A 23470-nucleotide genomic window follows, 5' to 3' on the forward strand; every position below is an offset into this window, starting at 1 on the left:
CCTTGGGGTTCATGGGCCTGCCATTAACCCTTTACTTTCTTTGTTTGCGTTACTTTGAGCTTGCAATGGCTCATTCTCACTTTTCTATATCATATTCTGCTTATGGATATGCTATTTCTCTCTTTCCGGGCTCCTTTAAGCCCACTTGCCTCTTCAAGGCCTATTTGTTTATTTCATGGGCCTGTGATCCATTATTCCTGCTGCTTGGGCCTAATGGTTTTGCCATTTGTTTGCCAACCCTTTGCTGCCCTTGTTGTTAGGCTTTCTTCTTTCTACTTGGATTCTAAAAAATGACCCTCAACAATACCAAACATGTTTGAATCTATTTTTTTCAACCTGGCTATTATAAGGCAATTAACAAGTTATTGACTCATTAAAAAAATCATGTCACTAAAACTACACATGAAATGTCTCTTTAGTTGTCACATAATAGGTTAAAACAAGATAGTTTCAAATATGTTTGGAGCCTAACTTGTTCCTATAAGTTTTGGATCATTCATATTTTTGAAAATTTCATTAGTTCAATTGAAAGATTTTTTACTTACTTTAATATAAAATTTGATAATTTGTATCGAAAATGAAATTTTTAAGAATTTCACTATAAAAATGGTAAAAAAAGAATTTTATTTAATGAAAAATCGCCATCAAACATAATTTTAATTAAAAATACTAAGCTCTTTTTTTTTTTTTTTTTTTTTTTTTTTGGTGTGTATATATATAACTTATCAAATAAAAAAGTGTGTATATATAATTAAAAAACGTGTGCATATAAAAAAAAAAGTGTGTATATATATATGTGTGTGTGTGTGCGGGGGTTATCTTAATAAATATATTAATGCTGCAACTTGGCCCCAAACGAAAATTCCTAGCACTACCCTTGGTTGAGTGTGATGTGTGGGAGGATCCTTCTGTTCCTTCCCTAGCCAAAACCATTATATCTCTATTAACTGGTGTAGGGTCAATTTTTAAGGCTCAAGCCCAGCAAGTAGGTGACTCTGGCCCAAAGAACCCTATACAATGAATTTGTAGAGAGCGAGTTACAGAACTAGGACTCAACAAAGTGAATGTTAATTAATTTTAAGCCATGCAACGGTTGAACGTAAGAATATCTCCTTTATCTCCATTGGATGTTCGGTCCGAGGAAATGTGTGGGTGCACCTATGTTCCTGATTAAAGGATATAGTTTTACTCTCTTTCTTCTGGCTTTTTCCGATCCCTTCTTCATGGGGATGCCCTTCTCTTATATAGACTCCTTAAAGTAATAAGAGTCCTACACTTGTTGATTATCTGGACCTTCACTTGAGTGTTTGTCCCATCGGACATCCACCCTACCTTTTTGTGAGTTGTAGTGGCCAAGGTAACACTGTTCGCCTGTCCTCTCCACATTAATGCGGCTAGAAAAGTAATTTCCTTGCATTTAATGCGACAGTTGGGGTCTCCCCCTGAACATCCTATGCTCTCGTTCTTCTCCCTGCTTTGTGAGGCTCATCCTTACTACCAATATTTGTTTGGAATGACTCCTCATTATGGATAGGGTGCATGTTGGGCCCATATTTGGCACGTCCGAGGAGACATTCCTCCTCGAACGTCTTTTTTAAATAAGTTTGGACTTATTAGGGTTGGGCTGGAAGTTGTTTTGGCGACCCATTTTCTCCTTGGTTGTAGCTGGACTCTATATAAGGCCCAAGGCCCGTTGTTTGACTTGAGAATTTTACCCTTACAACTGGGTTTCAGAATTAATTTCTATCAATCATGTTCAGTAGAATAGCTACAAAACACACATACCACAAAATCATCTAAATCGCCCTTCTCTGCTAATTATAAGTCCTCTACTCTTCCCTTCGACAAATCCTTGGTTAAAATCAAACAAGAAGGAGCTTTGAGAAGTTAAACTTCACGAGCAACAAAAACTTTGGATGGAATGTGCTCCTACTTGATTTCCTATCAAAGATATGACCTTATCCAATTACTCTATAGTTGAATTTGCCGTGGCCCATCAGTTTCTCTGGAATGGACATTACTCAATGCTATCAATGTTTCCATATTTCTGTAGAAGAATCTTTTGGGCCTTTTCTTTTTGCTATAGTTGGTAACTTTGTTATGATTTTTTTTTTTTTTTTTTTTTGGTAAACCGGAAAGTACATTAAAGATTAAGGCAAAATGCAACGTCTAGGGTAAACAATACCCTAAGAGTCAGCCAAAAGCTGGTACAAAAGATAGGAAGGGGGGGCGGGGTGGATAACAAAATCAGTGGGGGAATTTATTCCTTCCTTAGCTAGGAAACTTTGTTGTGATTTATTGTAGGTGTTAATGGAACAAACGACTAAACAAGGCAAGTAGGCCTGGCCATTTAAAGAGATGTCATCAAAGCCACTTGTACTAGTGACAGTCTGCAGTTAGGAGCTCCAAGGTCTTTATAACAATTCCAGAGATTTATTGTAGGTGTTAATGGAAAAAACAACTAATCAAGGCAAGTAGGCCTGGCCATTTAAAGAGATAGTAGTGACGGTATGCAGTTAGGAGCTCCAAGGTCTCTATAACAATTCCAGAGAGGAGGAGGGAAAATTATTGTGTACTTCCAGAATACCATAAATGTGTACTTTCTATTCTCACATGAATGGTAAGTCTCACTAATTAAATTTATAGTGGAACCCAAAAATAGTACTCCAGAAATACCTAATAATTTTCCAGAGAGGAGAAGGCTAAAATTATTCTTGAAGGTGGTTCTTTAAATGTGATCCAACCAATTAAGAATTCAAGATTTACGCTCAACCCAACCAGTGTATTTAAGTAGTTAAAGATGACATCAAGTTGTATCACCTAAGAGCCCAAAAATGGAGTTTGTTTCTCTTTTGTTCAACAAAAATTCTTAATCGGGCTAAAAAAGAGGACACAGGTTGTTCTATGCAAAAAACTCAGATCCAAGCTACATAGAAAGAAGACGAGAGAATAAGAAGCTACAAAATTATAGTGAGAAAGCAGCTAAAACTATCATAAACCTCTCTTTTTATTTTTATAGTCCGAAACTATCATAAACTTTGTTGACGTACAAATGGAAGACCAACAAGATTAGTAAAAATTTGTGATTCTAAAGAAATGGAAATGAGCAATTTATATACAACAATGAAAATGTAACGCGTTGACTTCCACGACTAAGAGTTTCTGCTATATGAATTAGATTTGGCGTGTATATGGCACAGTATTACAATCATTAATTAAAGCTCTATCAACTCAGGTATAAGCTTCCAAAGAAATGCAAGCTCCCGTGGCGAGAATTGGGGTTTTGCTTCCACCCCTTCGGATAAACTTTCCCCTTCATCTGCCTTCAATGGCTTTATCATATTGGAAACTGCTTCTGAGATCTCTTTAACCAGATCAACAATCACTCCATCAATTCCCATTAGATTTTGCATGTATACTGCTTCAGGCACATTACTGCAACAAGATTTATTTCCATTCAATTAATGCATAACATATAATCCATAGAACAAGCTCATAACAAAATCAATTACAACTTTGCTATATGCTAACATGGCTAGACATTATGCATGTGACATGGCAACAAACCACAAAAGATTAGTTAGCAAGTTTTCCCTCCTTATGTACGAAAAGTAAAATCCTTGTATAAACTTCTTAGGCGGCCCAATTGTAATACCAAGCTATGACCAAATCAAAGTCAGAATGAAATAACATGGCAGGTTATATTTGACCGTGATTTGTCATAGCCTGACTTTGATGCCTTTGTCTAGAACATTTCCTAGGCAATAATTTTCTTTCTGGTAATACATTTCCAAAGCAAGAGTTTCCATGGAAAAATTGAAGATAATCAAACAAAGCTTACTTCAATTTGCCGTAGGTAAGAAGTGAAAGCTTGGCCTCCTTGATCTTGGTCACGGCGCCGGGATTTCTAAAAACTCCCTTAACCTCTGACACAATTCCTTCCAAACCACCCTCCAAGCACAGCTTTACGGCATCCTCCAAGGAGTTCCTCCTCACATCGTAGTATATCTCGGTACCCCCATTAGTCAAAAAGAAGACCTAGTATAACAAAAATCATTAGGATATATCCCCTATTAATATATACACAAACATAGAAGATATTATCAATGTCAAAGAGTGCTTACAGGGTAAGTGCTCTGTAACTTTTTGACGAGCAATGCCGCATCCGGCTGGAAGCTTGAGAAGATAATAGGTCTGTCATTAGCATACTCAAACACCACCTGTCACACAGAATTCACAATATTTAGAACCCCCAATATCATTAACATTCAACAAAACAAGAAAAATCTATAATTTTTTTCACTTTTAGTGTTTGTACCTGCAAGATGGCTTGGAGAACACGGAAGAGATAATCTTGGTCGTAAACAATGTGGTCATCGAATTTTAATTCAATGTTGAAGCCCATTGAGGGACTCACTTGCTGAAAAGCTTCTTGAAGTGTACAAAGAGTGTCATCTGTCTCTACATCCCAATTCACAATATTCCCATTTTTTATTTTCCTCAGCAAAGGTTTCCCTTGCTTGCTTGGTTCTCTTTGGGGACCATAGCCAAGGAATTCTGAGAGAGTCAAATCTGTGACCCTTTTCTCAAACACAGTACCCTGATTTCCCATAGACAAAAATGAGTTAGCTTCAAAATTATACATGCATAATACATTAGTACTTGGATTAAAAATAGACACACGTTAAAATGACAGAGAAAAGTTAGCTTACATTTTCTTCAGAGAGAATAACATCGTCGTGGAAAATGACAGGGCAGTCATCTCTTGTCACCTACAAAAACCACCACATTTGTTTTTTTTTTACTTGCTGTCTTTATGCTTCATTCACCTTTCTCATCTATTTTCATTTTTAACCGAAATAATTCTTTTTAAAAGAACCACAAAGGGGAAAAAAAAATGCAAAAACACACATCAGTATCATTGAGATAGAAGGAAAAATGTTCTAAAGTTTTCCTAGATGAAAACGCCGTAGAACTAGAAGAAGGAAACCCATCTAGATTCTAGAAATCAGGAACAAGAACCAACTAACAAATTTGAATAAAAAATAAAAATTTCAAAGGCATAAAACCTATAGAACAAACACCCTGAAAATTCATTGATTAAGGGTACGTTTGGTATACTGAATGTAAATTACAACATGAATAGTAATCTTTATTACTAGGAATAAAATATGTTGTAATAGAATAACTAAACCTATTCATTAGTTTGGTTGTGAGTTGTAATATTAGAATAAAACTTATTATCTATTTTAGGAAATATCTCATTCATACAATTATATTTCTTAGAAAATAATTTATTTTAAATTGTAGAGAGATGAGTTATTTTTAATGATTTTTTATTTCCATAATTGTTAGGTGGGAATAGAAAGTTTATTTATTTGGAAATATATTAGTGTTGGAAATTATTACATTTACTAAGGAATAGCTATTACAACCCTTTTAGAGATGAATAGTTATTCTTCATTTTAAAGAATAGCTATTCATAAGGAATAACTATTCCTTGTAATAAAAACATAACCAAACTATTGAATAGCTAAACCATAAGAATAACTATTACATTATAGTGTCTATTACAGTCTACCAAATGTGCCCTAAGTTTTTGTTTTGGAAATCTTAATTTTAATCCTCATGTAAAATGTGTTTCATATATGTCTAAATATGGAAGAGAATTAAAAGGAGATTTTATATTTTCTTTTTCTTTTTTTATAGCTACGCGTCCAAAGATCCACTTTTTTTTTTTTTTTTAAGAAAGGTCTAAAGATCCACTTAATAAACACGAACTACTAAAAATACCGTTACATGTCAACATATATTATTGCCCATGGTCTCCATACATACAATTTATGGGTGTATATGCGAAAACAAAAAACGATAAATACTTTTCAAAAACAGAATAAAAACTCTCTATTTAACCTAAAATACAATGTATTCATTTTACAATTGAGTATTTTATGTTAGATTTTGTTAACGAGTAGTCTTGGGGTATGTGTTTATAGACAGTTTTAAAACAAAAATTAATATCGTTTTTATGAAAAATGAAAAAAAAAAAAAAAAAAAAAAAAAGCTTGAATTTTCTTTTCCATAATTTTTTTTTTTTTTTTGTAATTGAGTTTTTATAAATATTTCCTTAAATCAGCGGTTAACATTTCCCTTTTATGTTTAATATATTTATATTTATATTTATTTATTTATTGAAGCCATAGCAATGTTTAATACTTAAAAGGTTTATCTTTTTTTTTTTTTTTTTTGAGAAAGCTTAAAAGGTTTATCTTAAATGTTATAAGATAATAAAATATATATTTTTTGAGCAAAAGTTCAGAAATACAATAATAACTTTACGTAATTCACAAATTTTCCCATAAGTTCACGTTCACATAAGCCAAAAGTGATAAAAATACAATAGCAACCTATACCTAAGATCATCTCACACTTGTGTCAAAAAAAAAAAAAAAAAAAAAAAGATCATCTCACACGTGGTACACCGAACACAGTGACACACACACAGAGGTTACGCGGCGCGCGTACAACGCACCGACACAAAAGAACGTGACCTCGAAAACCGAGGATTATTTTTTTCTTTTTTCTTTTTTTCACAAAAATACAACCAGATACACCAAAAAAAACAAGAACAAAGAAATAATTAGAAAAACGTAAAAGAAATCGAGTGGCGAAGAAATCTAACCTGAACGTCGAATTCGATGAAATCGATAGGGAAACAAGAGGCAGCGTTGAAGGACGAGATCGAGTTCTCCTTGAACGCTCTCATTCTACGATCAGATGACTGTAACACGTTCATCCCATGTCCCCTGTGCCCTATCACTAAAAACTTCGGTACTCTATACGCACTCCTCCCCAATTCCACTCCTAAAAATACATCATACAAACAACAACGTTAACATATACATCAAATTAGTTACGCGTTTTTATTACTAGACTCATCGCATACGTTACGTGCATGAAATTAAAATAAAAATAAAAGTTACTAGTCTCGTCACACGTGCTATTCGTACGTATTTAAATAACGAGATTGGAATGATATGATTACCTTTGGAGGAGCGAGTGGAGTAGAGAGAGAAAGAGGGATTCTCAGGGACCTGGTCGAGGTTTGGGACGTCGGAGACATGAACAGCTTTGAGAGCCATCATTTGATTTTTTTTTTAGAGAGAGAAAACAAAAACAACAAGGAAACACAGCAGGGATACAGAAGGCAATAGAGAGAGAGAGAGAGAGAGAGAGAGAGAGAGAGAGTTTTTGAGTTGTAGATTTTAGTGAATGGGTATTTATTGTGAAGTGGTGAGGAAACCACAAGGAGGCGGAGCGGGATCTCCTCTCAGAATATGCTTTCTTCTGTTGTCATATGCTTTCAGCATATTCTTCACCTTGGCGTTCTTATTAAGTCTATTTAATTTTAAAAAAATATTTTGAGCTTTTGTTCTTCAACGTTCCCGTTTATTTTAACGGTGTGTTTTTGTTATTTATTTTTTTTAAGGTTTTCTTATTGGCTAGTTAATTCCTGGCCGCTTGGGATTCGGTACTTTGAGGACCACCGGTGTGATTCAAGGATTTTTGTACAGATTTGAACACGTGATCCTGTACCAAAAAAAGGCTTTGAAGTCAATTGCAGCTGCTCATTAATAAAAAGTCAAAAAGCATAGATGATGATAATCTGATTTTGATTAATCACAAATCTTTTCTAAAACCATATCACCTTATCTTTAAAAATAAAAGAATATCGCCTTATCAAGAGACAGTAAGGATCTTTTCCTTAAATTAATTATAAAGTATTTTATAATGTGGTTTTTATTTTAAATTATTGAATTTACGTCTTTGTTATCTTAATTTTTTTTATAAAAAAAATATTTGCAATATGCTGCTTTCCTAGCATTTTGAACCGTTTCCTCTTTAAACCTCCAATATTTTATGCATGAAAAAATGTCAATTAAATTATAATAATTTATACCATAATTTTAACATAACAGTATTCGATGGTATAAGTAACAGTAGAACTTTTGTGTTGTTCTTTAACGTGATAGTTACTTATAGGGTGTAAGAGATAAGGGTTCGGGTTCAAGTCTTCAAGAGGAAGATTTACACACATATACACTTAAATTAGGATAGAATAGAATAGAATTTTTATCTTGTAAAAAATAAAAATAAAAGAACTTTTAAGTTGTCCGTACTCCTTGGGTTTAGATGGATTGTTAGAACCTAACATATATAATTAACCAAAAGTATTGGATATTTACAATATGACCATAATTACCGTGATAGCAAAGGGAATATGCGAACGAATATTTTAAATAAGATGCCACGTCAAGCTTAGTGGGATATATAGATAGATACGTCGCCGTTTGTAAACAGCGCAAGTCTCGGGTATGTGACGATGCCCCAACGTGGAATAAACAAAGTTTCCTGTTTACCTTTTCTTTTTGAGAAAGGAAAAGAAAAATTAGGATGATCCTTTCATACTTTTGTTGGAAAATAATAGTAGTTGAAGTTTCCAGTCTCTTTCCTCTCAAAAAAAAAAAAAAAAAAAAAAGATGAGAGTTTCCAGCCTCTTCTGTCGGTTTATTATATATTTATTTATTTACAACAAATAAAAGTATTTTTTTTTTTTTTGGATGTGGGTTATTATAGAATCTCACGTCGTGGTTCTTAGATAGAGATAAAAATTTTGAACTCAAGATCTTATCACGAGTCTTTAAAAACTACTAAATCAACTTGTTAAAGTTTTTTTAATTTATTTATTAAAAACCAAAGAAAATTGATAAATATGAGGAGGGATTGCATTGGCAATAGGGTGATTATTGGTGATAGTGGGTGGCATGAATGAATCATGACGTGTAGCCACGGAAGGGTTTAAATGAACCATGACGTGTAGACACGGAAGGGTTCACCTATTCAGCTGTGTATTTGATCTAAATTAAGCTAAACTAAACTAATAAGAATGAATGAATAATAATCAGGTGAAGTGCTTAAACTGTAGAATTCCATTGCGTATATTTGGGCTTTGTCAATATTTCACTCAACGGTGCCCCACAAATAACAAATCTTCTGTATTTTTTAAACGTTATCTTGTGTTTATTATAGGGGAATTATTCACAGGATAATGCATGCCGACGTTGCCATATCCCATATGTAATATTGTAATATATATGTGGCTGGCAATTGCCTGTGCCAGGTTACTTTCAGTTTCAGCCGGATGTGAGCTACATCATATTAGAGCATCTCCAATGGCCTATGAAAAAGTAAAATATTTTCTATAATAAAGAATGAGACAAAAAAAAAAAAAAAAAAAAAAAAACCACTCTAATGGATTCTTTATACCCAAAATTTTTTTTGGCTCTTGATGGGCTATTGTTTATTCTTCAATTTTTTATTTATTATAATAATCAGGTGTTAAATAAAAAAATGTTGGAAGATGTGTAGTTGTTAAAAAAAAATAAATAATGAATGAAGAAATAATATTTAAATGAGATAAAAAATGGGATAGATAATCTATTGGAAAGTGTAATTGATAAAGTTGGTAGATATAGATAAAAGTCACTGTTCATTCTCCAAACAGTACAAAAAATTGATGAATTTGTTGGAGATGCTCTTATATGCTATCAACCCATATTGCTTCTTCTTCTTTCTCTCTCTCTTTTCTTTTCCTTTTTTTTTCTTTTTTTTTTTTCAATAAACCATAAACTCACACGCCGCAACCAAAACTAGTTACGCAGAACGAGTTATAAGACATAAAACACACACGCACCGGATGTGGGACAACGCTCATTTTCTGTCCCTTACCTACCTGCTATAAACTCAGACCTAAAAAGGAATGAAAAAAAAAAAAAAATTAAAGCCAAGGAACTATTTTTATTTATTTATTTATTTATTTATTTTGTTGCAATGAAGATAGTCAACCAAGGTACCATTAAAGCAATTTTCTATAATTTGTTGTATCCTATTGACTTGCAATTCTTTTGTATTGTGGGTTAATTGCCCTGATCAAGATTCAAGGTATCCTCGACACGGACTAGTGGCTCCAGTAGAATCTCTTCCCCTTTCTTCAGGGTTCTTGATTTTTTCTCCACTTAGCAGACCTTTAAAGTGGATGAATAAGAATATAACATAAGATGTAGTGATTACAAAAGGCAATGCCATTGATGCGATGCAAAAAAATCTTTGTCAAGATGCTTTTTTTTTTTTTTTTCTTCTTCTTTTTTGGTTGGGGGCGATTCACATGCAATGGAGGGACTTGGAACATGTTGCAACAAAGAGTTAGACTGTCTTTCTTATTTACAGAATTAATTTTAAGTTATAGAACCTGTATTGGAGATCTCCAGACGCAGTGGCGACGTCACGTATAGGTCAAGGTGTTCCCAAGCATACCCTGACCTAAAAAAAAAAATTTAAAAATATTATATTTAAGTTGTATTAGGAACACCCTCAAATCAAAAAAAAAAAAAATTATCTGTTCAACTTTCAAGCAAAAAAAAAAAAAAAAAAAAAAAGCCCAAAAAATTGAACTAAAATCTAAAAAAAAAAAAAAAAAAAAATTGTAACAGAGCCAAGCCCACAGCGAGCCCAACAGAGCGAACCCACCCACGAATTCTAAAAAAAAAAAAAAAAAAAAACCAACACAGAGAATCAAAAATCAAACCCACCATACCCACGGTCACGTCACTGGCAAAGAAAGCAAAGAAAACCAAACCCCAATACAGTCTATACAGAGCAAAAGCAAAAAAAAAAAACTCCAATATTGTGTTTATCAAAAAAAAAAAAAACCCAATATAGAGCCTCTGTACCAAAACCAAACCAAAAAAACCCCTAATACTCGCTTGTCGTTGCCGTAGCTCGCTCCTCGTCATCGTCGTCGTCGCTTGCTTGCTCGCCCCTCATCGTAGATCGTAGACAATAGATCGCAAATCGCTCTGCTCAGCTCCGGTGTTCGGTGCTCGCAGATCACAAATCCCTCCCTGAGCTCCCTCAAGGTATTTCTCTCTCTTTTTCTCTCTAACTCTCTCTCAGTCTCTCTCTCTCTTTATCTCACTGAAAGTCTGAAATGAAAACTAAAATAATGAATGTCTCTCTCTCTTTAGTCTTTATTCTTTAAGACTAAATTAACTCAGTAACTCTCTCTCTCTCTCTCTCTCTCTCTCTCTCTCTCTCTCTCTCTCTCTCTCTCTCTCTCTCTCTCTTTGATTGGCTAGCCGAATGAATGGCCTTTATTTATATTTTGCTTTTTCCTGTTTTTTGTATTTTTGAATTTGGCTTTATCAATTTATCTTATCCGTTGGTGTTGGTCAGTGTGTGTTCACTGTGTTGGTGAGATATTAATTGTTTTTTAGTGTGTATTGTGATTTGTGAATATGTGATTGTGAAATTTTTTGATTGGTAGGCTATTGTGATTGGGGCATCAAGCATGAGGCTTGTGCTTGTCCATTGAGTGAGGTGGGGGTACATGGGCTGATGGGCACATGGGGCCGGGAACACAATAATTAAAGTAATGTAATGTGCTACACATTACACTGCTTTAATTATTGTGCCGCACAAGGGATGTGTAATGCTACACATTATACTGCTTTAATTATTGTGCTACACATGGGATGTGTAATGTCAGGCTCTTTTAGTGTAATGTGCACAAGAGGCTAAACAATATAACAAATTAAAGCAATATAATTAATGACAAACAAATTAAAGTAATATAGTTTATTGTTATGCTAAACAACAATAATTAAAGTTGTATAATTAACCAATACATTATAAAAGACAAATAAATTAAATTATGTTAGGCTAAATAATAATTAATAATTTTATAATTAATGAAATAACAATATAACAAATTATAGTTTATAAAAGACAAACAAATTAATGAAACAACTAAACAACAATAATTAATAATTTTATTAATATTTCAAATGAACTTATAGTTTATTATTTATTCTTTTGCTAGAATTATGGACAAATATTTGATAAGAAAACCACGTATTCAAGATTCATCTCCTGTGCAAGATTCATTTCCTATGCAAGATTCGTCTTCATCTTCTAAGCGAATTCGTGTTGACTTTAACTTAGAAAATCTTCCTTCAGATCCTAGGCTACGACAAAAGATATCATCTTATCATCCTAATAATCATGATGAAATAAGAAGACATTATTTAACAAAAGGCCCTTGTCAACCTGTTCTTCATGATTACCTTGTATCATATTTTTCTGAAAAGTCCAGTCGATTTAGATCTGAATGTTATGTGGGTAGAAAGTGGTTGGAATATAGTATAGACAGGGATGAGGCATTTTGTTTTTATTGCTACCTATTTGGGCGGCAAGATGTTGGTAAGCAAGGAGCAGGTGAGACTTTTGTAACGAAGGGATTCAAACTTTGGAATCAGCTTGCGAAGTTAGATTCCCATGTTGGAGGATTTAATAGTGCTTGATGAAGTACAAATTCGTCAGTCAGAGACAGTAGATGGAATAGAACTTCAGCCCGGCTGATAGTGTCCTCAAAGTGGTCACCGATGTGGTGCCTGCCACAAAGTCTCCGATGCCAAAGTCAATAAGAAGAATAATGCAATATCACAAAGTGAGAAATATATCTGAAGAAAAAATATTCCAGTACCTCTTGTTGGTGATGTGAGAGCCTTATATATAGGTTCCCTTGGATTCTGACCGTTGTGGTTAGTAATGGGATGTTAATGTCTTTCTTGGTAACACCTCCTGCTTAATATGGGGGTCTTAATGTGCTTTCAACGGTTTGCATAGCTATTGTTGTAACCGTCTAAGGTGTTATTGGTGGCATTGAATGGGCCTGATTCCTTCGTCAGTGACGGAGGCACTTCTTTCAGTTCGTCCATGGGGGTGATTTCGTCTGTAATGTTATGTTCGTCTGTAGTTGATTTCGTCAGTCCCATCAGTGCTCATTACCAAGCTATCAAGAAGAGTGAAGATCTACTGAAGGAAAAACAACACATTCAAAGTGTTTTGGTTAAGCAATCAAATAAAGATAAACTTGATTATCAGGTTCAATTAAATGCAATAGTTGATTGCATAAGATTCTTTTTATGCCAGGAATTAGCTTTTCGTGGTCACGATGAATCTCAAGGTTCAAGTGATAAAGGAAATTTTCTTGAGCTTCTACAATTTTTGGGGAATCACAATAAATCTATCAATGAAGTGTTGCAAACAGCTCCGAAAAATTGCAAGCTTACCCACTCGGATATTCAAAAAGACATTGTGAATGCAATTGCACGTGAAACATCCAAAGCCATCATCAAGGATCTTGACAATGGGTTCTTTTCAATATTAGTTGATGAGTCACATGATATCTCAGTGAAAGAACAAATGTCCCTCGTTCTTCGTTATGTGAACAAAAAAGGAATTATTATAGAGCGGTTCCTTGGTATTGTACATGTTGCAAGTACCACCGCTTTGTCACTCAAATGTGCTATTGAATGTTTACTTTGTGAACATAATTTGAGTTTGTCGAACCTACGTGGGCAAGGTTATGACGGGGCTAGTAATATGCAAGGTGATATCAATGGTCTCAAAACTTTAATTTTGAAAGAGAATAAGTCAACATTTTATGTCCATTTTTTTGCTCATCAACTTCAATTGACATTTGTTGCCATTGCTAAAAATCACATTAACATTGCTGAATTTTTTATTGTGGTTAGTAATTTAGTAACTGTTGTTGGAGGCTCTTGTAAGAGACGAGATGCTCTTCGAGATGCACAATTTGCCAAAATTAAAGAAGATTTAGAGAATGGTGTACATAGAAGTGGGCAAGATTTGAATCAAGAGACAAATCTTAAATGCCCTGATGATACACGTTGGGGATCATATTATGAGACTATTCTCAACTTGATTTTAATGTTCTCTGCTGTTGTTGATGTACTTGAGATTATTGAAGAAGATGGCCTCTCCAACCAAAAAATTGAAGCTCGATCTATTATGAGGTCAATTCTATCTTTTGAATTTGTCGTTGCTCTACACTTGATGAAAAACATTTTAGAGATCACAAATAAGTTGTCAATAGCATTGCAAAAAAAAAAAAAAAAAAAAAAAAAAATCAGGATATAGTAAATGCTATAGATCTTGTTAAAGTGTCTAAGCAACGATTGCAAGTGATGAGAGAAGATGAATGGAAATCTTTATTGACTGAAGTATCTTCATTTTGTACCACGCATGATATTTCTATCTTGAACATGAATGAAACATTTGTAGTTAGTAGGAGGCCACGACGCAACATTCAACAAAAGACAAATTTATATCATTATCGTGTTGAGCTATTCTACATAGTAATAGATATGTAACTTCAAGAGCTTAACAACCATTTTTCTGAGGCGAATACCGATTTGCTACTTTATATGGCTTGCTTGAATCCAAGTAATTCATTTGTGGCTTTCGATAAGGAAAAGTTGATACGTCTAGCTAAGTTCTATCCCTCTGATTTTCTTGGGACAGATATTTTGGCACATGACTCTCAACTGCAGAATTACATTTTTAATATGTGCAGCAACGACTTCTTTTTAGAGCTTCAAGGAGTTAGTGAACTTGTTGAAAAGTTAGTGTGCACAAGGAAGCATGAGACTTATCCCTTAGTCTATTTGCTTGTGAAATTAGTTTTGACCCTTCCAGTTGCTACTGCAACAGTAGAAAGAAGTTTTTCAGTAATGAAATATATAAAGAATGAACTGCGCAATCGAATGGGAGATCAGTGGATGAATGATTGCTTGATTGTGTATATTGAAAGAGATGTAGCTTGTAGCATTGATAATGAGACTATCATGTAACAATTTCAAAATATAAAAACTCGTAGAAGACAATTGTAAATTTTATGTATTGCATGTTTTTTAATTGTTGTTGTTATCAATATATAAAATTTTATTTTTATTAAATTGTGTAATTTATGCTCGTTGAGGAATACCCTGACAAAATTTCCTGGAGTCGTCATTGTCCAGACGACTGAGAGCACTCACATTAGTAGGTGAAAAATAAAAATAAAAAAAAGATGTAAAATTTACACAACTTTACCTAAAATAGACTCACATCAGATAGTGTAAAAATATGTAAATATACAAATGAGCTACAGTAATCATGTAAATATACCACTACTCTCTTTTCATTCACTTTCACTTTTCATTAGGAATGGCAACGGGTCGAGTTCGGGGCGGGTTTCTTTATGCTCGAACTTGACCCATGAGCCTACCCCTATTACCCGAACCAGACCTATTTAATAAATGGATTTTTTTCGGGGCCCAAACCCACCCCGTCCGGCCCCGTGAGCCCTACCTAGCCAGGCCACTTCAGGACCCAATCTTAAGCCCCTAAACAGTGGCCCAATCTATAAAAAATTTAAAAAAATTTATGTTTTCCTGAGAAAAAAGAATCACATTTGAAATCTCATAGCAACACAAACAACAAATCCAAGGAAATCTCAAATCAAATCCACCATACCCATTCAAATTTCCTATTCACAGAAACCAAATACATTTGAAATAAAAATCTAAAATAAGCATGTGCAAGGAACATCAGATCTTAACAAACAAATCTAAATCCCCAAACCCATAAGTTAAACAAAGAGAATCTAAATCCCCAAACCCACTAATCAAATAAAAAGAAAATGGAAGAAGAACGTCAAAAATCATTGTCGTAAATCACCATGGTTGTGGTCGTTGGGTTCAGCTATCACTAAACTCGATGCAAAGCAAATAAAGGGAGCAAGATTGAATGAAAATGGGTAAGATCGTAGAGGCTTTGTTGTGAGAACCATAGATTGTCGTCTTCGTCTTCTTCAGCAGAGAGAGTGAGACCGAGAGGCTGAGAGCATGAGAGAGGGGCGGCTAGGATTCGGTGGCCGACGGCGTGAGACTTACGAGTGAGTGAGTGAAAGTAGGAGAGGAGAGTGAGTGAGAGTGTGAGGGGTGGCTAGGGTGGTTGGCTGAGTGAAATGAGAGAAAAAATTTTAGGGTTTATAAGTTTATATATATATATATATTAGGGTTTTTTTGGTAATTTTAATTTTAAGCAGGTCAGGTCTGGGTTTGGGTTCAAGGCAGGTATTGCCAAAACTCAGACCCAACCTGGACCTGGGTTGGGTTTTATTTTAAAAATCCAGACCCGACCCTACTGCTTATCAAGTTAGGTTGAGTAAGCCATCCCTACTTTTCATTCTCTCACATATTGCTACTCTCTCTCCCCACTCATCTCTCACCACTTAGTACTCATCCTATCTCTCTCTCTCTCCTTCAGCTTCCCTCCTAGTCGGTCTTCTCCTTCACGATTGTTCTCTGATTAGGAATTCAATTTGATTTTTTTCTTCGCAACACTAACTGGGCTAGATCTTTGATGAGTAGTTTGATTTTTGCTTTTGGGTTTGCATATCTATTGGGCAACGTTGATCTTCTTCTCAAGGTGTTGTTCTCCTCAACATTATGTCTCTACTGGGCAATTAATGTTGATCGATTTGTATAACTCTGAGTCTAATTTTCAATTTCAGTAAACCCATTTTTGATTGATTTATTGTTGTGAAAATTTTGTTTTGTTAGCTATATAAATTGGGTTTGATATTGGAGGTTGTAAAGAATTGGATATGGTTGGGCGTGATTATCAAATGGGCATCATTGATTTGGTTGCTCAAGTTAGATTCATTTGCTGATGTTGTTTGGTGATGACTGATGTTGTTTGGCAGAGGGGAAGAGAGAATATGGGAGGAAGGGGAAAAAAAGACATATTAAAATATAATAATATTTTAATAAATTAGTATAAAATACATAATCTGATGTGAGTGCTTTGGAAAAGTAGTTGTATAAAATAGAAAAAGTAGGTTCTTATGCTAAAATAGACAACAATCTTTACACAAATTAATGTAAATGCTCTTGCTTAGGGGTACAAAAGGCTGATAATTTTCAATGAACTTGATGATGTGAAACCCAATCATGTTGTCCATAAGCAATTAAAAGAGTTGGGACACTTAAAAAATGGCACATCAGTGCTTTGTTAGAAAAATAGGCAAGTAAACTAATAGAAGTTCGTTTTTTAAAATTGAAGGACCAATAGTGCTCACTTGAAACTCAAAGGACCAAATGACAAAAGAACTAGAAATAGCAATCTTTATTACTGAAATGGAATAAGTTTTTTTCTTATTTGAGAAACTAATGGAATAGATGTAAAAAAAAAAAAAAAAAAAAAAAAAAAAAAAAAAACTAATGGAATAACTAAATCTGTTTATAGGTTTGAATGTAACATTATAATAAAACTCAAAATTTGTATTTATGAAATATACTTATACAATTTTATTATCTAAAAAGAATATTTTCTTTAAATAAACAAAATTGAGCAAGAGAGAGAGAGAGGGGTTATTTTTTATATTTATATTTTTCTAATTGTTATATGCATATGAAAATTTTGTATTTTTAGAAATATATTAATTTTCGACTTTATTAGACATATTAATGTATAGCTATTACTAAGGAATAAGTATTGCACGTAAAAGATTCTCAAAGAAAAAAAACTATTATTTGTAATAAAGATCCAACCAAATAAGAGAATAGTTATTCTACATGAATAGTCATTGTATTACAATTAGTAAACCTCAAGGACCATACCTCTAAAATACAACATGATAATCGTCATAACATAATAGGAAATCCTTAATTATGATATATGTATAATATGACATTAATCATATTTATTATTACATCAATTTGTAAATTTATTTAAATTTTTAATAATAAAATTTGTCATAATTTTAACATTTTTCAATAGATATTACCGACCTACCAAAACAATAAATTATTAAATGCATTTTGTATCACAAATAGCAATAACATTGATTTTTATTTATTTTTAATGAAAGCAATAGCTTTTTTTTTTTTTTGAGGAAATAGTAATATTTATTAGAACACACAAACACGAAAGTAGTATATAAAGTTTTTTAAACAATTTTATAATATATTACATAATTAGAGTACTACTACAAAAGGGTTTAACCTTTGTAGTAGTAGCTTGAGGTTATAAGCAATAACATTGATTCTACTTACTAAAACATTAAATTATTAAATGCATTCTGTATCACAATTCACAAATAGCAATAACATTAATTTTTATTTATTTTTAATGAAAGCAATAAGCCAATAACATTGATTCTTAGTTTCTTACTACACTGGGACAGGCTTTGATTGATCAAATTCAAATATAGACAAGAATATAAATATGCATTCTTATTACAAACTAATCTGACAAGTGGCAACCATTCGAATTATATTGGTGGACTATCTCCATAGGGCTTACTTGGGGCTATAAAAGCCTAATAATTTTCAATGAACTTGGTGGTGGCCCAAAATTTCTTAATTGAAATCAAAACGTTTTATTTTCTTTAATAAATGTGATCATGATCCAAATCAATACGCTAAGCAAGCTTTTTTTTTTTTTTTTTTTTTTTTTGAGAAATAATTACAACATGCTGCTAACTCCGTAGCTCGAACCCTTTCCCCCCTAAACCCCCAAGCACTTTGTGCATGGGGAGATGCCAATTCAGCTACAAAGCCTTTGGCTACGCTAAGCAAGCTTAGTTGTGGAGTTAGTGTATGTGAGTGAGACGATCGATGTTACAATTATTACCGAATTTACTGTATAAGTTTTTACAAGTTGGTGCATCAACATTAGTTGATATGCTCTTTGTAATAAAATTTGTAAGAATAATTAACATTTTCCTAGATATATTAATTACTTACTATGTCTCTTCTCCAAGAAAAAAAGAAAATGGTAGTGTTAACAGGCATTGTAAAGTGTCTGTTAAAAAACTACTTTATGTCACATTATTATACTTTATATTAGATTTTTGACAAATTTACCAATAAAACTAACTTTTTTAGTTTCACTTGTCACTTTAGTATTTTTATTAATTTATACCAATTTTTTATTAAGTGGACCCCATAATAAACAATCCTTAATGGGCACCTCACGGTGCTCGTTAACATTTCCTTAAAAAGAATGAATAATATTATAGTCACAAATTATTTTACAGCATTTTTATAAAATGTTGATGTGGCCAACCTCTTATTAGTTTTTATTTAAACCCACCATTAATATCACTTTTTCATTTACCAATAATTGGGTCATTCTACTGTACCTTCTCTATTTTTTGGGGAGTACGATACCCATACAAATCTTGACCATCAAATCTAATGGGTTTTAATCTTGACTATTTATTCAATTTTAGTGGGATACCAGTTACTGGTATAGCAAGGTAGCACATAAAACCAAAAACAATAGAACCAAATCCTTCTCTCCCCATGTTTCTCAACCAAAAAAAAATCCTTCCCTCCTTGTTCTCGGATTTTTTTTTCAAAATAATACTGATTTTCAAACAATTTTGTTAGTTAGTACGTTTTTAAAACTATTTAGGAAACTAACATCTCGAGTGCAATAAACTCGATTTCAGTGTTTTAAATCGAGCACAATGAAGTCGATTTCAACGTAGAACTCAAGCCTATTGGACTCAATTTCGTTGTTCAGTTCTCACCCTCAACAAACTCAAGCAAAACTCAACTCTAGCAAAACTCAGGTCCAATCCGATCCGAGCAAAACCCAGGTGAGCTTCGGTGGGGAACGAGAGATATGGAACAAGACAAAGTGAGAGAGAACCACCAATCTGATCCAATCAACTCCAGGAACTCCGATCCGATCCTAGCAACTCCAGCAAAACTTATGCGATTCGATCCGAGCGAAACCCCAGTTGGGTCTTGGGTTTGTTGATTTCATTGTTTCTCTTTGGTTGTTGTGTTTGATCGTTGGAGAAGAAGAGTTTTTGGAGAAGAAGATTGTTTGATTGTTTCTCTTTTCTCTTTGGTTGTTGTGTTTCTCTTTCATTGTTTCTCTTCATTGTTTTCGTTTTTGATTGTTTAAATAGGGATTTTGGATATGAAGGTTTAGTAAAGGGGAAACAAACATGGGGGATTGATGTTAATTAGCTTTCTTTTACTGACCAGTGTTTGGTTGCTGGGAAACCTGCTCAATAGAAAAGAATGTTGGTTTTTTTTTACTTGATTCCGATTGAGAAGATCGCCTCGATTGAGTTAAATAGTTGCATTGAGAGTGAAGTTTAATCTTTTGCGGGATAAAGAAGGAGGGGGTTCAAATCTAAGTTGCTTTTGGAAAATTTATGTTTTTTCTTGGTTAAAAAATTGGGTATTTAAGGGATGAAATGTTTTGAGTTTTTTAATTACCTTGTTTCAGTGTTGTTTTCATCTAGAGTTACTTCATTCAAATCAAAGAAGTTGTCAAGTAGCCACAAGCCAAAAGCTACAACCAGCAACTACATCAAAGTAACAATAGAAAAAAACCTGAACAAACAAGTCAAGTGCAAACCAAAGCCAAAACTCAAAGAACACAACTAGGTGCAAGTTTGCATGGTACAATCTATTTATAAAAAAAAAAAAAAAAAAAAAAAAAAAAAAAAAAAAAAATTACAAACATACTTCACAGCTAACTAGGACTAATCTACCAACAAGTAATAAAGAGCTAGCCAAAATTTTGTGTTTCCAATCAAATCCTTAGACTTGAATACAACATCAGAAATACCCCACCTGATACATATTTTGGTGTTGATACTAGACCTAGGATATGGTCCTCTACTTTCAATCCTTGCCTTCACCTATTTCCTTATAAGACTAGCAATTTGATCCTCTGTTTTAATAGTTCCCAAATTCTTTATAGCATTTCTTTGTACTCATATGTGGTATATACACGCATTAAAACCCAATATGCTGCAGTCATCACTTAGCCTTTTACCTTTTCCAATTTGTTGCAGCACAATTGATAAGATTATGCCAGTCTTCATCAAGCCTACCTTGATAAGACCATTTCCTAATTTTCCTCCAAAGTCTTCTAGAAAAGGGGCAATTAAAGAAAAAGGTGATCTCTACTCCCAGAGCTTCCTTTGCATAACAAACATAAAAGATCATATGTTATTCCCCAACTAGCAATCATATCATTGGTAGAGAGACTATCCCTAATAGCCAGCCAAATGATGAAAGCATGCCTTGGGATGGCTTTGGTGAACCATACAATCTTCCACCAACTAACACTAGGTTTCTTTTTTCTAATTTGATCCCAACCACTTGAGATAGAGAACAATATAGACACTAAACTACTTGGACTTGTGCAATAACTGGTTTTGTTGAAATATCTGTATGAAATATGCCCATGTTATTTTCTTTGAATGGTTATGCAATTAGTTTTGTATGCGGCACTTATTTCAAGATTTGCCTCCTGTATGCCTTTGGTTTCATCTTTTAAAATAAGGAATTATTTCAAGATTTGGCACCTTCCTTGCAGAATTCGTTTTGTACTATTGCTGCACTTATACAGGTATGCCTAATAAATTTATGTTTGTTTCTTTTATCAATTTTAGAAGAGAGAATTATATTAAGATTTGGTTCCATTGTTGTGGAATACTTTATAATTACACATCTAATTATTTTGTAGGAGGACTTGTTGGAACTTTGTCAATACAAGTTGGCAGCAGAGCTAGTGCTTTCAAAGGATAATAAACAACAACATTTTAAATTGTTTAAAGTGCTAAAAAATAGAGCTATCGGATTTTTTAATTACACTATGTAATGATGCAAGAGTTATCAGTAGATTATTGTATTAGTTTCTTATATTAGTTCCCCAAGAATCATGTCAAATCTATAGCATTTTTTGTAAACATTTAAGCACATATTGAAGGTTTATGGGTGGTTTCACCAAAGCTCGTTGAGCTCAAAACTGTGCTAGGTCATGAATCATCTTTTATATCCTTTTGATTTAATTTCTTATGTTTACTTAAGGATTTTTTTGGGCATAGAATGATGAAACATATTTTGACCCATTTGTGCTTTAATTTTATTATAAAAAATAAATAATATAAAGCATTTCTATAATCCTAAGATCACAATGCTAATATGTTGGAACTTATACAAAATCACAGTCATTGGTTTTATTAAAATTGATAAACAATGACAATTTGAGCCATCCATGCCAAAGAGTTACTTGGAAAGGTAGAGAGAGTGAGAGACAAATAGACACTAAGACTCCTCATACAATCCAATATATTTTTATTATCAAAATACGAAATATAGAATTTCAAAACATTTTAAAATATCTCAAATGCAAAGAGGGCAAAAAGGATACGAAGACTTGTTGAGAGAGAGAGAGAGCTTACCAAATAAAATAAAATAAAATAATCAAATCAGCATTTTTTTTTTTCATAAAAAGAAGTTTAGGTTACATGGCAGATTGGCAGTAAATGTGGCATCCTAAGTGTCATAAATTTTTATTTTATTTTGACTATTAGCCACATCAATTTTTAGTCACATTGGATGGTACTAGACAATATTCTCTTGGTACCATTAAATGTGACTAAAAAAATAAATGAACCACCGAATGTGACAAAAGTATGGTCATTTTTTAGGTTTTAAGGGTATTTTAGTCATTTTTTAGGTTCTAAGCACATATCAATAATTTTTTAAAGTTTTGGGGGTATTTTGGTCATTTTTAAGTTTTAGGAGGTATTTTGGTAATTTTATTATATAAGAGTATTTCGGCGATTTTAGAGGTTTTAGAGGTATTTTATATATATATATATATATATATATATATATATATATATATATATATATATTTGATTATTAGATAATTTAGTGGAGTTGGGTTGGGTTGAGTTGGCTACGACCATATGTGATGTTAGTATTATTTAATGTGACGATGGAATTGTCAAATGTGAGAAAAAAAAATAAGGGTACCATCGTATGTGGCGAAAGTACGGTTAGATGTGATGTTGTTACTGCCTAATGTGAACATGGAACTGTCATATATGAGGAAAAAAATAAGGGTACAATCTAGTGTGATAAAAGTTCGGTTAGACATAATGTTAGTATTGCCTAATATGACAATAGAACTGTTAAATGTGCAAAAAAAAAAAATGGAACCACCAAATATGACAAAAGTACAGCCACATGCGATGCTGGTACTGCTCAATATGATGATGGAATTGTCAAGTGTGAGAAAAAATAAGGGAATCACCGAATGTGACAAAAGTACAGTCACATGTGATGTTGGTACTGCACAATGTGAGAATGGTACCATCAAATATCAGAAAAAAAAAAAAAAGGAAATCACCGAATGTAACAAAAATACAATCACATGTGATGTTGGTATTGTATAATGTAAGGATGGTACCATCAAATGTGAGAAAAAAATAAGAGATCCGCCAAATTCACATGTGATGTTGGTACTGCACAATATCAGGATAGTACTATCAAATATGAGAAAAAAAAATAAAGGAACTACCGAATGTAACAAAAGTACAGTCACATTTGATGTTGGTGATGTTGGTATTGCACAATGTGAGGATGGTATCATCAAATGTGAGAAAAAAATAAAGAAACCACCAAATGTGACAAAAATACAGTTACATGTGATGTTGGTACTGCATAATGTGAGG

The 23470-nt window shown here is 33.2% G+C and overlaps 2 protein-coding genes and 1 long non-coding RNA gene across 3 annotated transcripts; 2 read left to right on the top strand and 1 right to left on the bottom strand.

Moving 5' to 3' along the window:
• Window positions 1-2989: 2989 nt before the first annotated feature.
• Window positions 2990-7229, bottom strand: LOC126714551 (glycerophosphodiester phosphodiesterase GDPD1, chloroplastic-like). Its single transcript, XM_050414743.1, has 7 exons — window positions 7046-7229; window positions 6683-6864; window positions 4713-4772; window positions 4319-4600; window positions 4125-4220; window positions 3842-4038; window positions 2990-3435 (listed from the first exon to the last, which is right to left on the bottom strand). Exons 1-7 carry the CDS (start codon window positions 7143-7145, stop codon window positions 3216-3218), a joined length of 1137 nt encoding a protein of 378 aa, XP_050270700.1. The 5' UTR covers window positions 7146-7229; the 3' UTR covers window positions 2990-3215.
• Window positions 7230-12834: 5605 nt separating this feature from the next.
• Window positions 12835-14209, top strand: LOC126702070 (uncharacterized). The gene is made up of 2 exons (XM_050400686.1): window positions 12835-13937; window positions 14206-14209. The coding sequence occupies exons 1-2, from the start codon at window positions 12835-12837 to the stop codon at window positions 14207-14209; spliced, it is 1107 nt and encodes a 368-aa protein (XP_050256643.1).
• Window positions 14210-19477: 5268 nt separating this feature from the next.
• On the top strand, window positions 19478-21753 carry LOC126714552 (uncharacterized). Its single transcript, XR_007651625.1, has 2 exons — window positions 19478-21354; window positions 21472-21753. It is a non-coding gene; the product is annotated as an uncharacterized LOC126714552 (long non-coding RNA).
• Window positions 21754-23470: the final 1717 nt, after the last annotated feature.

Source organism: Quercus robur, chromosome 2 (assembly GCF_932294415.1).
Source record: "Quercus robur chromosome 2, dhQueRobu3.1, whole genome shotgun sequence".
Taxonomy (NCBI): domain Eukaryota; kingdom Viridiplantae; phylum Streptophyta; class Magnoliopsida; order Fagales; family Fagaceae; genus Quercus; species Quercus robur.

Bases quoted from the DNA above. Each gene is read 5' to 3' on its own strand.
- LOC126714551 (XM_050414743.1), bottom strand. From the start codon at position 7,145: ATGATGGCTCTCAAAGCTGTTCATGTCTCCGACGTCCCAAACCTCGAC. The intron at 6,865-7,045 runs GTAATCATATCA...ATGTATTTTTAG, and splicing joins CTCCACTCGCTCCTCCAAAG to GAGTGGAATTGGGGAGGAGT. The intron at 4,221-4,318 runs GTACAAACACTA...TCTGTGTGACAG, and splicing joins TTCTCCAAGCCATCTTGCAG to GTGGTGTTTGAGTATGCTAA.
- LOC126702070 (XM_050400686.1), top strand. From the start codon at position 12,835: ATGGGGGTGATTTCGTCTGTAATGTTATGTTCGTCTGTAGTTGATTTC.